General features: G+C 37.8%; 1 protein-coding gene across 1 annotated transcript; it reads right to left on the bottom strand.

Moving 5' to 3' along the window:
* Positions 1–6,602: 6,602 nt before the first annotated feature.
* Positions 6,603–11,656, bottom strand: Trp1 (translocation protein 1). The gene is made up of 5 exons (XM_076818292.1): positions 11,513–11,656; positions 10,507–10,950; positions 8,530–8,877; positions 7,778–7,881; positions 6,603–7,669 (listed from the first exon to the last, which is right to left on the bottom strand). Exons 1-5 carry the CDS (start codon positions 11,546–11,548, stop codon positions 7,498–7,500), a joined length of 1,104 nt encoding a protein of 367 aa, XP_076674407.1. The 5' UTR covers positions 11,549–11,656; the 3' UTR covers positions 6,603–7,497.
* Between the last annotated feature and the right edge of the window lie 3,188 nt (positions 11,657–14,844).

Below are 14,844 nucleotides of genomic sequence, written 5' to 3'. Positions count from 1 at the left end.
CGCCAAAATTACCCTTACGTAATTTAAGGACGGCCTTTAACTCATATGTGAGTTGCCATATTGAATTAAGGAGTAATACCACTATAGCGGCACAAAACCGTAGTGTACCTTTGACAATTGTGAGTAAACAAAGAAATAAGTGGAAAATCTGTTTAAATGCATTTATTATACACGTCTTAAGTAGTTATAAGCTATTTTTTCTTTTCATTTTTCAAAATGGCACTTTAAACGTTTTTTTTCTCGGAACTACGTTTTTCAAATTGGTCAACAGCACCGTTTGAACAAATTTTATTTGATTCACTTGAAATTTTTACAGTAGCTTCTAAACTACATTTCCCCATCGAAGGGAAACTTTTAAGGTTATGCAAAATTTTTAACCTGAAAATGTTTCTGGGCATGGATGAAGGAAACTAGAGAGTGAACTTTATGTTCAAATGCTTACCATTTCTAGGAAAGACAATATTTTACAATATCGATAAGTGCTTCGATGGAGAATGTAGTTTAAAAGTTACTGTAAAATTTTCAAGTGAATCGAAGAAAAATTGTTCAAATGGTGCTGTTGACCAATTTGAAAAACGTGGTTTCGAGCAAAATACGTTTAAAGCGCCATTTTGAAAACAAAAGAAAAAAATGGCTTGGAATTACTTAAGATTATCGACTTACTTCTTTCGTTACCCACCAACAATTTTCAAAGTTACACTACGTTTTTGTGCCACTGCAGCAGTGTTACCCTTAATTTTAAATTAAATGAAGCATCGAGAGTAATAACGGACTGACCCTAGTACTCTGTAAACGGAGAAATAGGCGTTCTAAAAAACAGTGTTTCAACCGCATTTTGTTTTGCACGTGTTGTTGCCAGTGCAGTCAGAAGTTTTAGCTTCTGACACTATTCGAAATGCTCCCTAATGAAGACATAATTAATTTTCTATTTAAATCGTGCCCACGAAATTTCAATGCAACGAGTGAATTTGTTACGCCAATGGTTTTACATTGAAAAGAAAAATATTTTTCCAATATTATAATATAATGATTAATACACTATTCCTGCTAACTCAATTTCGCAAAAAAATATGTGTTAGTCCCTTTTTGTTCTCAATGCCTCAAATATCTTTTAAATATTTTCTACAGGCGATCTCCAAATCCGTCTCTGCCTCAGAGGCGGATTTGGGATTTTCAGGAGGGGGGCGGGGTGCAGAGCGGAATTCAAGATTTTCTTGAGGGGGGGGGGGGCGTAGGTTTGACAAATAAACCAGGGACCTTCCCGATATTTTCCTGCTAAATGAAAAAGTGTTTTTTTGGTATCAATTTATCATATTTTCCCTCATATTGCTAAGTTAAAATAAGTATTTTGCAAATTAAAATAAGAATTTTGCAAATTAAAATAAGTATTTTGCAAATTAAAATAAGTATTTTGCAAATTAAAATAAGTATTTTGCAAATTAAAATAAGTATTTTGCAAATTAAAATAAGTATTTTGCAAATTAAAATAAGTATTCTGCAAATTAAAATAAGTATTTTTCAAATTAAAATAAGTATTTTGCAAATTAAAATAAGTATTCTGCAAATTAAAATAAGTATTGTGCAAATTAAAATAAGTATTCTGCAAATTAAAATAAGTATTCTGCAAATTAAAATAAGTATTCTGCAAATTAAAATAAGTATTTTACAAAATAAAATAAGTATTCTGCAAATTAAAATAAGTATTCTGCAAATTAAAATAAGTATTTTGCAAATTAAAATAAGTATTTTGCAAATTAAAATAAGTATTTCTCCCTTGAGCCCCCCCCCCCCCTGTATCCGCCACTGCTGTGCCTGAAGACCCAAAAACCAGCAGAAAAGAAAAAGTTGCCTCTGTCCCGCAAACCTGCAAACTTTCAAAGAACGCGGAAATTGCAAATCTGCGAAGTTTCCTTATCTCAAAAATATTAAGGAATAATGAAACCAGTCGAACGCCGAAGGAGCCGACGACTGCGAAGGGCAGTAAGTTCAAAGAAACGACGACCCAATGAAGAGTTCCGCGCGACCCGCAGAGCCCGAAGGAAAGCTACGGCACACATTTGCGGTGCGCGCGGCTAGGGGAGTTGAAGAAACGTCCAAAGGGGGCAACTATTATTTTATTCCGCGCGGGAGTGTATTGTTAAAGGGAACTTTTATTACCTCCGCCAAGGACGAAAGCTCGCCACGTAATATCGGGGAGAGCCTGTGCCTGAGTCGTCAAAACGTTTACATCCCTGCGCACGTTCCGCGCGGGACGCGGGCGCGCTTAAAGCCGCGTCGCGCGGCTGTCTGGTGTGCTCACGATGGAGTAACGATATTTATTATACGTCGGCTATGAATTATGGGCCGTTAACTTTGCCTTCGTGACGCGCGGGCCCTTCGCCCCGCGAACGGCCAGCTCGTGGCGGCGAATCGCGCCACTCTTGCCAGGAGAAAAGTCCGCGCGCATAACCTGGCGTGGCCCCTTCCACGCGAGGACATCGTGCTCGTCTGATTGTGAGCGGCTCGCTCGGCCGGATTAATTGAATTTTCATCGAACCCAAACGGTAGACCTGGCTAATGGCTCGCAACGCGCCGCGAGGCAGCCCGGGGGTGGGAAAGAAAGAAACGGCGCAACGAGCTAGACAACTGAAATTTACGGTCTCGTCTTCTGCGTGCTTGCGTGACTTTAATTAGTCCGCCCAGCCTCCGCTCGCGGGATTAAGCTTTTTAATAGCGCCGCTCGTGAGAAAGACGCGGCACAAACCCGATGCTTAAGCAGCTTTAACGGTAAACCTACGGGTCTCGGTAAAAAAAAAAAGAAGAAGCGTCATGTTAAATGCTGATTAGCATTGGCGGCGAGGAAACGGAATGGTCGTCCAGCCGGCCTTCGTGCGGGGATCGATTTTCAATTTGGCCCTTTGAGAGAGCTTACCCTCGCCCCCACCCCGTGTACGCCTGGGTTAACGAAGCTAATGTAACGTGATCGTATATTAGCTTTGAAGGCGTCAGTATTTGTATTCCCTTCCCAGTAATTCCAGCTTTGATAAACGCTCGTATCTCTGGAAGCCAGCAAAAAGCCGGCAGAGGCCACGAATAAAATGGCACGTACATCCGCGCAGAATGCCCCCTCGTTATGGGAAAGCCTGGCGCTGGTGCGGCGACATTCCGAAAGAATTTACCCGGCGTATGACGTAACGTAATTAATTCGCGGCAAAACGATAAATAGAAACGAGCTTCCTGAAGCGCGTTCAAAGAACAGGATCAACGATAGTGTCGGCCGTGGCCGCGGAAGGCTTAAACGAAAGCGATAAAACTGTTGGTTAAAGGCTTCTTTTTATTACGTTCAGGCATTTGAACTCGCCGATATTATCTAACAGCTATTCAAATTTATTCCACGGTACGTGAGCGAACAACACGGGGCCTGTGCTATTTATGCGTTGCGACGGGCAAGAAGTAATGTTGTAACGGCGCGCAAGATGTTTTGGAGATCTTCGATGACGTAGAGGAGGAAATCTGAAACGAAATTGTGTTTTAAACGAGCCAGAAATTAAAGGTGCTCCTTTTTAGTGGAAGAGACCAGAGTGGCCTTAAGTTTTTAGAGGAGATCGCGTGATTACCTTTTTATAATGTTGCATGGGATATCAAGGTAATGTAATAAATACTGGAAGTACCAGTTTTATTCGCAGAGGAAGAAAAAGGCGGAGTACTTATATAGTTCATGCAAGCAAACAAGAAAGAGATCAATCGGAGACGATTCGAGGAATTCGCTGCTATCGGAAATTATTGCTCGCCGAACGTTTAACAAATATGTAGTACGAAAAATTCTTATCGACGGGTATGCTAATATAAATGTGTACCTAATAAGGGAACATTCCGAACCCGGAGATTCGAAAAATTCTGAAACTTTTTGAATATGTAGGAAATTTCCTCCTCGTTACAACGCAATTTTACACGCTAAGGGGGTGTAATTGACCGCTGAAAATCTGGTTATTTCCCGATTTTGTGTTATAACTCGGGAACTGTAAAATATATTTTTTTTGCCAAATGATAGATCTAATTAAGAGGAGTAACTTTTGTTTTGAAACTTTTTTCCTATCTCTTATAGATTGCGAGTTACAAAATAAAATCGAAAAATAGTCGAATTTTCAGGGGTTAATTCCACCGCTGAAAATCTGGTTATTTTCCGATTTTGTGTTATAACTCGTGAACTGTAAAATATTTTTTTCACCAAATGATAGATCTAATTAAAAGAAGTAAGTTTTGTTTTGAAACTTTGTTCCTATCTCTTATAAGATTGCGAGTTACAAAATAAAATCGAAAAATAGCCGAATTTTCAGGAGTTAATTCCACCCTCTTAGAGTGAATTTGGGCAACAAATAAAAATTGCGTTGCAATCAGGAGGAAATCCCCTATATATTCACAAAGTTTCAGAATTTTTTGAATTTCCGGGTTCGGGATCTTCCCCTGTAAGCAGTATTTGCGTTTACAGTTTTAATCAGAGTTTTGTAAACATGAATAGTGCAGAGTCATTTGAATCATTTAAAGAAAACAATGCTGTCTTAATTAGTGTCATATTGAGCATGCATGAATGTGTTGCTTCCAGTAGACCTTGAATTTACCTAAACATTACCTACTATAAGAACATCACATGATTTCGTTTAACATAGATGAAGATAATCCCGATTCTGTCATGAATTTTCCGTAATTTCTGATTCTTTATTTCCCTACTCGTTCAAAACAGGTCAAGTTTTGTTTATAACTTTCTCACTGCATTATTCAATGCGATCATTCCTGTCGTGGGTATTTTTTCTCCCCTCGATAATGTATCTCTATCGCAAGTAATGAATGCAAGAACCTACTCCTTAACTTTTTGCAGCTGCCTATTTGCCATAAACACCAGTTTCACTGAATAAAGTCGACGTAGACAATTTTGCTAATAAATACGTTGAACTTTTCAACTATTCCTAGTTACTCGCTCGTACGTACGATACATATTTATGAACCAATGTGTTTGGACAAGTGTGCTTCATCATCACTTAAGGAAACTAGCTGATAAAAATACAGTTACTGTTATCACACCTGCTGCGTAATGCTATCGATAGTATTATACAAACTAAGGACGTGCTCAGACATATTGGCCGGTGAGTTCGGTTTTGCGAGCAGCGCGCGAGGCGAAATCAGCTACCACCACCTGACGTTCGTGGATTGGCAGTTGAAGTTGCTGGGCCCCTGAAGGGTATGGTGGGGTAACGGGAACGCTGCTCGGCTCCGCGTGAATGAAGCTATCGAGAAAGAATCAATCTTCTGACCAATAAAACTCCTGAATTTTTTCGAACCAAACGCACACCTATTCTGATGTGTGTATCTCTACGCTAAGAACTCGGTTTGGCCTACACGTCAAGAGCTTGACCCTATCCCCACCACTTCTGGCTCACTCTTGTTCTGCGAAGGCGAGAGCAAGTCAGAAAACGTTGAGGAAAGGAGCACCGAGGCAGGCAAGCGGTGTGGTGGGAGAATACCCCTCACGAAACTCACCGGCCAATATATCTGAACACGACCTTAGTGTACAGCTTTTAATGCCTGCAACTGGAAATAACACATTTGCGGATCTATGCGCACATGACATTTCTTCGTTACAAGAAAAAAACTGAGCATACCTTGTATCACGCATTGTGTAAGAAAATAGAGAGTATTCGATGGAACATTAGAGCATTGGGTTCCCCATCGGTTTCAAATGGCAAAGCGCAGGCGTTGCGGTTAGCCAGTTGAGATGAAGCTGCTGAAACCACCATATCGTGTTTTGTGGTTGCAGATCAAGACTGAAAGAAATTGTAAAACGATGTAAATGCATGTAAATGTACGTGAAATACAATACGAGTAAATATAATTTACATGTACTAAAAAAAAGAAATGTTTAATTTTGGAATAATCAAACGACCTCCCATCACATATTATTTAAATTTTCATTGGTCTTCTAACAAGGGAACATCCCGAACCCGGAAAAAATTCACTCTAATGGGGGTGTAATTGACCCCTGAAAATTCGGTTATTTTCCAATTTTGTGTGATAACTCGGGAACTGTAAAATATTTTTTTGCCAAGTGGTAGATCTAATTAAAAGAAGTAACTTTTGTCTTGAAACTTTTTTTCTATCTTTTACAGCTCGTGTGTTATAACACAAAATCGGAAAATAGCCGAATTTTCAGGGGTTAATTACACCCCCTTCGTGTGAATTTGGGCAGCAAACAAAAATTGCGTTGTAATCAGGAAGAAATCCTCTACATATTGACAAAGTTTCAGAATTTTTTGAATTGGGTGTACTTGTAGGAGGTACGGTTGCTTACATTATGTAAGTGTAAATATTTGTAACTAACAATTAGATGGCATGAAGGCAAAGTGAAATGAGAATTTAATTTCTTATAAAAGATTCTCTGAATTTAAAATTGTCAAGTGGTTGACTCGAATTCTGATGCACTCAACAATAATGCGATTTCAACGGAAAGTGATAGAAGACTGGTTATATTTGATATCACTAGCGCAACCTTGTGCAGTTGTCAGTTTTAACAACGCTCGCAAGGTTTATGTAAAACTTCATTTCGCTTGATAAGCAATGCAAATATCATATGTCTTTTTACCATTTATTGTAATATAGGTAAAGTCACATTTCGCGTGACTACAATGATCGAAATGATATTTCATTAATAATGTCATTAGTATAATAATAATTACAATATAATTATCATTCTTTGAATTTTTACAAAAAAATATAAATTACAATTTGTCGTATTAAACCTGTAAAACATCGAGACATTTTGGCTCTATTAAAAAGGAACTCACAAAATAACTATTTCTAGAAATAATGTTAGTCTTATTCATGGAGATTCTATTTGTCCAGCTCTGTGCAGTCCTAAACCTGAGAAAACAATGTTACCAAAATTCGATATCCATTATTGCGATGAATCCCGCGTCACAATGTAAAGTATTTAAAAAAACAGTTTGCTATTGAATCAGGAAAACTTCTGGCACCTATATTAACGTAACAACACATTACAACAAAATAATTCATCTAAGTATGTATTACGTATATATCTAAATAAACGTTAGCTAGCAATGCTTTAAATAAAAATACATTTATCTGGAATCTCAAAATTGGTATCCTTGTACCGTTGTTTACAAAAATTTCCATTCTGTAAAATATATCTGCGTTTCTCTTGTTCGCATGGCTGTAACGTTCTAAATGCAAGAAATGCAAAGATATTGGTATGAGCAATAAGCTAGTTGAGTTTCCTAAATTGATGCACCGTATTGTTTCTTTGCCGCGATCGAGTTCATCGTAAAACTCTGCTCTATCAACGAGAGAGTCGCACGTGTATTCGAGAGGTTGACAGTTACACATAAATATTTTGCCTACGCGTACGAATCTTTGTACCAGTCGATTGGAATAGATAAGAATTAACCATCGATTACACGGTGGTTATTGGAGATAAAGAAAAATTATTTATTGCCAAGAGTTCTTGATTTAAAGCATCACAAAATCCTGATCTGTATTAGATTTTTCACTTTCTGAACTTTCACTAGCTTCTTCGCCTTCAGCCAACTCGGATGAAGGAAGCTTTTTCTCTTCGCTAGCTGAAATTTCTTCAATTTGTGTATACTCCGTAGATAATTCCTTTGTACTAGATTTCTCTTCTCTGCAAAAAAGTGTAATAAATGTATATTGATTAGAGCGAAGTTAATACTATTGCTGACATAATTTCTAGTGATTAATAATTAATTGTATTATTGTAAATTGAACTTACGAAGTTGTTGATGGTGTTTCTTCCGAATCCGAATCTTTTTCCTTCTTTCTCTTGTTTTTACTAACTTTCTTATCGTTTTCAGATGTGGAGCCATAATATTCGTACTGAAAATAAATCCCTCTACAATTCATTCTTTATATACAAATAGGCATTTAAAGGCTGTACTTCCGAAAGGGACCGGTGGACGATCGAGATGAAACTTGGTGGGTATTACGAGAGGTGTGGAAAGACCCCAAATATAAATTTTTAGCTAGAAATTACGAGGGATAATTGTGCATAAAAGGATACACCTTACCGATTCTTTTTAATCACTTTACCACGGTCCCCCCTCTTAACAATATTTCTGTTGACTTATACCGACACAACGCATTCCTCTTTCCAACTTGTCCCGGGTATTAGTATTGGTTGGGGTTAGATTAGTGCGGGGGGCGCGCGCCCGCTCGCGGGCGCGTAAATCATGGTGGCGAACCGATGTGAGTTTAACCATGCTAAAAATGAGTGTGGTTACAAAACTTCAAAAATAAAAAATGGCAGGACGGAAGGGTACCCGGGTAGGGGGGCCTGCACCAACGTCCAAAAAGAATTAACAATAATTTTTTATTAATATTTCGGAACCTAATAAATACCCGAAGCTACAATTTTAGATTTAAGGTCCACACCCCCTCCCCAACCCTCCCCCCCAAACCTCATCTCGATCAGCCACCGGTCGCTTTCGGAATAATATCCCAATTAAACCCTACCGATACACATACCTGATAAAGTGGCCAGAACGAAGGAAAGAATCCAACATCTGCTGTTAAATTAGGCAGAAGCCAGAAATGACATCTGCCGAGTGTTGCGAGCCAAAGAAGACAAACAACGATCAATCTAATAATAACTAACGCCATAATGAATAGAAGGAATCCAGCAAATGCAACACTTATATAATATACTCCGTGGCGTATCGTCAATGGCCACAATGGGAAGAGACAGACACCAATTGCACCTAAAACTACGAGTGTCCCGAAGAACCAGTAGTATATTGGAATTGGCTCGTAAATCCAAACATAAGCATCATTGCAGTCGACAAAATACTGTGTCATGTGCATTTCCAAGCGTACCTGAATTAACCGATAATTCCATAAATTTCTTTCTACTCTATCATATATTATATACAGAACGTCCCATCAAGAAGAGGGCACCTAATCATCAGCAACATAACCATCTATCTCATTATTTCTGTGCTACAACAGAGATTGTTAATAACGAATTCTCAAATCACTGAATGGAATGTAATGGAGACTCCTAAAATCATGCCAGAAGATATTAACCTTTAGAGGACCGGGCCTGGCCACTATAGTAGCCACATAAGAATTTGGGTACTTTGTCGGCCATTTTGGTGGTATATATGCATAAATTTTAAGCAAATAAAATTTACAATTTCAATGAAAAAATCCCAGCCCTCTAAAGGTTAAAAGAACTAATGACACTGTCTAACAAAATCGAACTTTTTTTGGTTCTGTAATATTCAATAGCCGTTTCTTACAGATTTTTGTGCGCTGAAAATGCACTTGTGCACCACCCTCAGTATTCGAGAAATTAGATTAAAAAAAAATGCAAATTTTTAAGTTTGAACATCTTTTGTGTTCAAACAGTAATAGTCATTTGGTTGCTTATTCAGTCAAATTATTCTATGAACCCTCGTGAACACGATACAAGTTATTATTTAATAATAAACATTTAAATATGTTTAAACAACGATCAAAGGAAAAAGAACACCCGAAATGCACCAATTTTTGCAGATATCTTTCTATATATTCTAAAAACTAAGGGTCTAGGAGAAAATCTGACTAATCCACGCGATGCAGCAGACATTTTTTCTTCGGAAACCATCAACAGAAGTGGTAAAACACCCTTTGTTTACACTACAGAAACGAAAGAGTTTGGCAAAACATGCGGCGCGGACAGTGGTTGTCACGCGCGTTACGCGATTCTGTAACGCTGAGCGGCCCACGCGCCATTGAGTACCACTGTGGGCGCCGCACGTTTCGCCAAACTATTTCGCTTCTGTGTTGAAAACAAAACGTGACATACCACTTCTGTTGATGCTTTCCGAAGGAAAAATGTCTGCTGCATTGCGTGGAATAGTCAGATTTTCTCCTGGACCCCGAGTTTTGGAAATAAATTGAAAGATATCTTCAAAAATGGGTGCATTTCGGGTGTCCTTTTCCATTTGATCGATGTTTAAACATATTTAAATGTTCATAATGCAATAATAACGTATATCGTTGTATTCGGGAGGGTTCACAGAATAATTTGGCGCAACAAGCAACCGAATAAGTATTACCGTTCGACCCATAAGATGTTCAAAGTTGAATAATTGCAGTTTTTCTCAAAATCGAATTTCTCAAAAAGGCCGTTTCGGATTTGTTTTCAGTGCACAAAAGTTTATAAGAAACGTCTATTGAATGTTACAGACCAAAATGGCTGTTGGACAGTGCTATCAGGTCTTCCAATTCTGTTATAACGGAAAATATTGAAATTATAGGAAAACCATTACGAATTTTACTGTATTCAGTAAAATAATTCTTGTTTCATTAGATTCACTCTCCAAAAGTATTCTACTTATGTTTGAAACGGCGATGAGTACATACCCTGAGGTTGATAGGACATTATAAACAATAACACTTATATTACTCCAGATCTCATGAAAATAAGTTAACGCTATCGCTTTGTCTTTGAAAACCCACTTTTGGTTTCTTCTTCTTCTCTTCAGTTTTGTCTTCGTTATCTTTCCCACCTGTTGCATCTTTGCTTTCTTTACAATCTTCCTTCTCTTTCTCGGCAGGTTTCTTTTCCTTCTTCACCTCTTTAACTTTCTTCTTTATTCCACGTATTTTACACAATTCCTCCTCGGAAATAACTACTTTTTTCGCTCTGTGAAAGAATTTATGTCTCAGCATCAAGTTGAGGAACTCCGTCACTTGCTCGCGCGCTTGGAATTTCGTTTTGCTCCACGGCGAGTTCTCCAGCAAGGCGTCCACCGCGCGACTGCCAGTGAAGTATTCGACATTGTGGTATCTGTCAAACTTTGTCTTCTTTGACGGTACGTTGTTGTGGATCCACTTAGCAACCGCATATTCCTCTTTAGACGGTTTTTCCTGAATGCCCTCGTTATCTAGAGTTGACATTTCCTGTTGTAAAAACGAGTCCTTAAATTTTGCAATTTTATAAATAATCATTTCGTGCGAACTCGAGTACAGAAATTCGTATAAATTGTCTGTTATATACACGGTTCGTCGTGCGCCGAAAAGTTTTCGGTTAAACACGATTTGTTACGCGTAGAAAAATAATCGGGGTGATAAAGATTCCAATGGTACAGATGGTGACACTCATTGTCAGTATACCGGGGCATAGCGGAGATTAGTGTGATACTTCCGTGCGAAGGGCGCATTCGACGGAATTGTGGAGTTTCCAGGATTGAGGAACTAAAATGATTTATAAAGCGGCGAACCAACTCCACGATCGCAACTGATTCTAGAATTTTCAATAAAGGGATCGAGCGATGTGTTTGATTACGTCATTTGTCGAACTTCATTGGAGCACTTATTAACACTGACACGTGTCTCGGATACATAGAATGGAATTGGCAAGAAAGAAAATTAAATCCTATCCCCTCGGTCACCGAATGAACATTACAAAGCGCGTGTACAGTGAAATAATATCGAGATAATTGCATCCATATGCGATGCTTACATCTTTGCGCTTCCTGCTTTTCCTGCGTTCCGCCATGTTGTAAATTCCGTTTTGCGCGTCAGACTTATCAACTCAGCGAACGCATAGACTATGCGAAAGATAGACTTAACACTCAATGGAAATTTTTACTGCACGACTAGGGAACCCCTTTACCATTTTTGTGTAACTTCCGATATTATCGATTGAGAGTGGAGTAATATTGCAACGCTGTTATCGAAGGAAATTCAAACTAAATGTAATGTTTGGTAATAAAGGTGGTCGTATTTTTATCGACTGACGCAAATTTCTGTAAAATTTAGGACACTGCCGTTCACAGGGGTTTTGCCGCCCGGGCTTGAGAAACAATCGCTTATTTTTTAAAACTAATCTTTATTAAGATTATACTACAAAAGTGCATATTTTTAAATTTAAATTTAAAAATTTTTAATTAAATTAGCGCTATAAAATGGGTTCAAACCAACAATCAATTTTCGCCTGTCAACTTGACTGTTTTTCAAAGTTGCTCCCTCTCCCGTGGAAACAAGTTTGAGGGCGCCCTTGCTCCCAGATACTCCCGGACATTTAAAACATTAAAACAGTCCATTCAGAATTAACCTTTTTACGAGCGAATGAAATTTGTTTTGCGTTAAATAAACTCGAATAGAACAGCGAGGTTAAAGAGCGAATGTGTTTTCGTTTTATTAAGATCCTTTCTGTCTCTTCCGTTGAATGATTTGTAAATCGCGGGTCTCGTAGGACATAATTTTACTCGTGTTTACTTCTGATTCCTGCCACGTGTACCGTTACAATCTGTTTCCGAGCTTTATCGTTAAAGTTGCATGCGACCCTAAAATAGTGAGGGGGTCCAGGGACCCCCCGAACCTGGGACTGCCCAGGACAGAAAAATGCATGGCTATACTTCCGAAAACCGGTCAAACCCGATTGGGCTGAAATTTTGCAAATAGCTTCATTTTGCATAAAAATAACGTTTGCGAGAAGGATTTTTGGCGACTCGAAAATTTTTTTTTTACCATTTCAATGTCATTCTCTATCTTACCGACAGAGCGGAGAATCGGATTCAACAGTTATTCAGTGCATTCTCCTTATTAATCTCCTAAAATCTATAAAACAGAGATCAACTTAGAAAGAGATATCAGCTTGATACTGGGTATTAGTATTGGTTTTGGGTTAGTTTGGGGCGGGGGGCGCGCGCCCGCTCGCGGGCGCGTAAAGCATGGTAGCGAACCGATGTGAGTTTACAGGAAATAAGCGTGATGAAAATACGCTTATTTCACTTATAAAAAAACATGTAGCGGCGGGAACAAAAATTATAACAGATTGCTGGAAGGGGTACACAAATTTAGAGAAATATGGATATGTTCATGAGACGGTGAATCACTCGACAAATTTTGTGGATCCAGACAGCGGAGCATATACCCAAACCATTGAAGCGTCGTGGCGGGCTTTGCGGGCTCGTTTGAGTAGAGGCGGAATTAAGGATGACACCATGATTGATCACATCTGTGAATATTTATGGCGGTATGAAGTGAAGAAGTCAGGCAGAGACCCATTCGAAACATTATTGAACGATATTAAATATGTATATACAGGAGAATAATAAAGAGAATGTTTGAATAACTGTTGTATCCTATTCTCGACTCTGTCGGTAAGGTAGGGAACGGCATTGAAATGGTAAAAAAAAAATTCGAGTCGCCAAAAATCCTTCTCGCAAACGTTATTTTTATGCAAAATGAAGCTATTTGCAAAATTTCAGCCCAATCGGGTTTGACCGGTTTTCGGAAGTTTCGCCAAATGCATTGAATGTTAGGTCGTGTAATATTATTTACAAACACATTGCACACTGGTTAACCTTTATCATCGGTGTAGTAGGTTTCTGTTTCACCGCTCCGCTGGTTCCTCCACAGACGAGGTATAGGATAGACCTACCAACCAATGCATTTTTCTGTCACATCCATGAGGTGGTAGGTCTATCCTATATCTCGTCTGTGGTTCCACCTAGGCCGCCACTGTGCGCGCATGCGCATTGTGTTTGCGCGCCAAACATTTGACTGTTTAGTTATTTGCCGTTGCCAAGGAATGACGACCAGTGGTATGACCGTCGAGTTTTCGAAGTAATCGAATTTAATGTAATTTTCGTCGAATTTACCTAAAAATGGAATGAATTCGTGTTTAAAGTACTTTGCGTTAGTTTCTTTCTAATCGATTTGTGTATTTCTCATATGAAAAGAGAAAGAGAGCTGTAGAATGTATAGCCAAGAAATTATTTTTCTATGCAATTGTAACATGTCGACGATTATGATTCATTCGTTTCAATTTTACATATTTTGCTCAGAATATTATATAATAGTCATGAAGCGTATTGAAAGTTATGTTTGTTAGTCCTGTAGAACCACACACCTGCATGCACTATGCACCTCGTGTGCAGTGGAACCAGGGGCGGATCTAAAGGGGCGAGATAGGGGTGACCCCAAGAGTAATAAAATAGAAAAATATTATGACATTGTGTATTATTCTGTATAAATAATTAATGTGAATTTAATTATTAATATAAATAATTAATGTGAATTTAATTATTAATACAAATAATTAATGTGAATTTAATTATTTAGGCTATAGTATCGGATAGAGATATTAATATATAAATTACAAGCAAATTTTAAATCTGAGAAGATTAAAAAATGTACTTATGTACTTTTACATATTTCGCCCCCTCCAAGAAAGGCACATGAATTCGCCTCTGCGTGGAACACACTATATAGTCTATGGTGATCTTACCTACATATGGCAAGGCAAGCATGGGAGGAAATTGGTAAGCGGTAAGTAGGAAGTTTTCCCATCGCTCACAATTTCTTCGACGTAATGGGCTTTTGTAAATATAGAAATAAAAAAAATGCATTGGTTATTAGAAAGTTATGTTATATGAATCGATCGAGTTGGTATCAAATGTGTAGAAAATTCGACTCAAAAGTTTATAATCTAATTATACTAATATATGATTAGTGGTGGGTACAATATAGTAGTTAATGTAAAAGTAAAATATATAGGAAATAAATAAAAATTTCAACAAGGATTGTAAAATATAGGCATTTTTAATTTTAAATGAACAATTTTAAAAACTCACTTTTTGATGTTACCGTATTTATTGCTCGTATGCGCCTATAATTATTTATTATTGCTTTTAATACGTTTCTTATATACTATTTGGATATTATTTAAAAAAAAAATGAAAATCATAAAAAGGAGTGATTTTTAGAAATGTAATAAAACATAATGTGTTGTATTACATTTTTTAATGATTTCTATATTGAAAAATTGTTATTGATTAATTTTGA

Source organism: Andrena cerasifolii, chromosome 8 (assembly GCF_050908995.1).
Source record: "Andrena cerasifolii isolate SP2316 chromosome 8, iyAndCera1_principal, whole genome shotgun sequence".
NCBI classification, from domain to species: domain Eukaryota; kingdom Metazoa; phylum Arthropoda; class Insecta; order Hymenoptera; family Andrenidae; genus Andrena; species Andrena cerasifolii.
The sequence above is the reverse complement of the archived record's forward strand: the minus strand, read 5'-3'. Positions and strand labels throughout refer to the sequence as shown.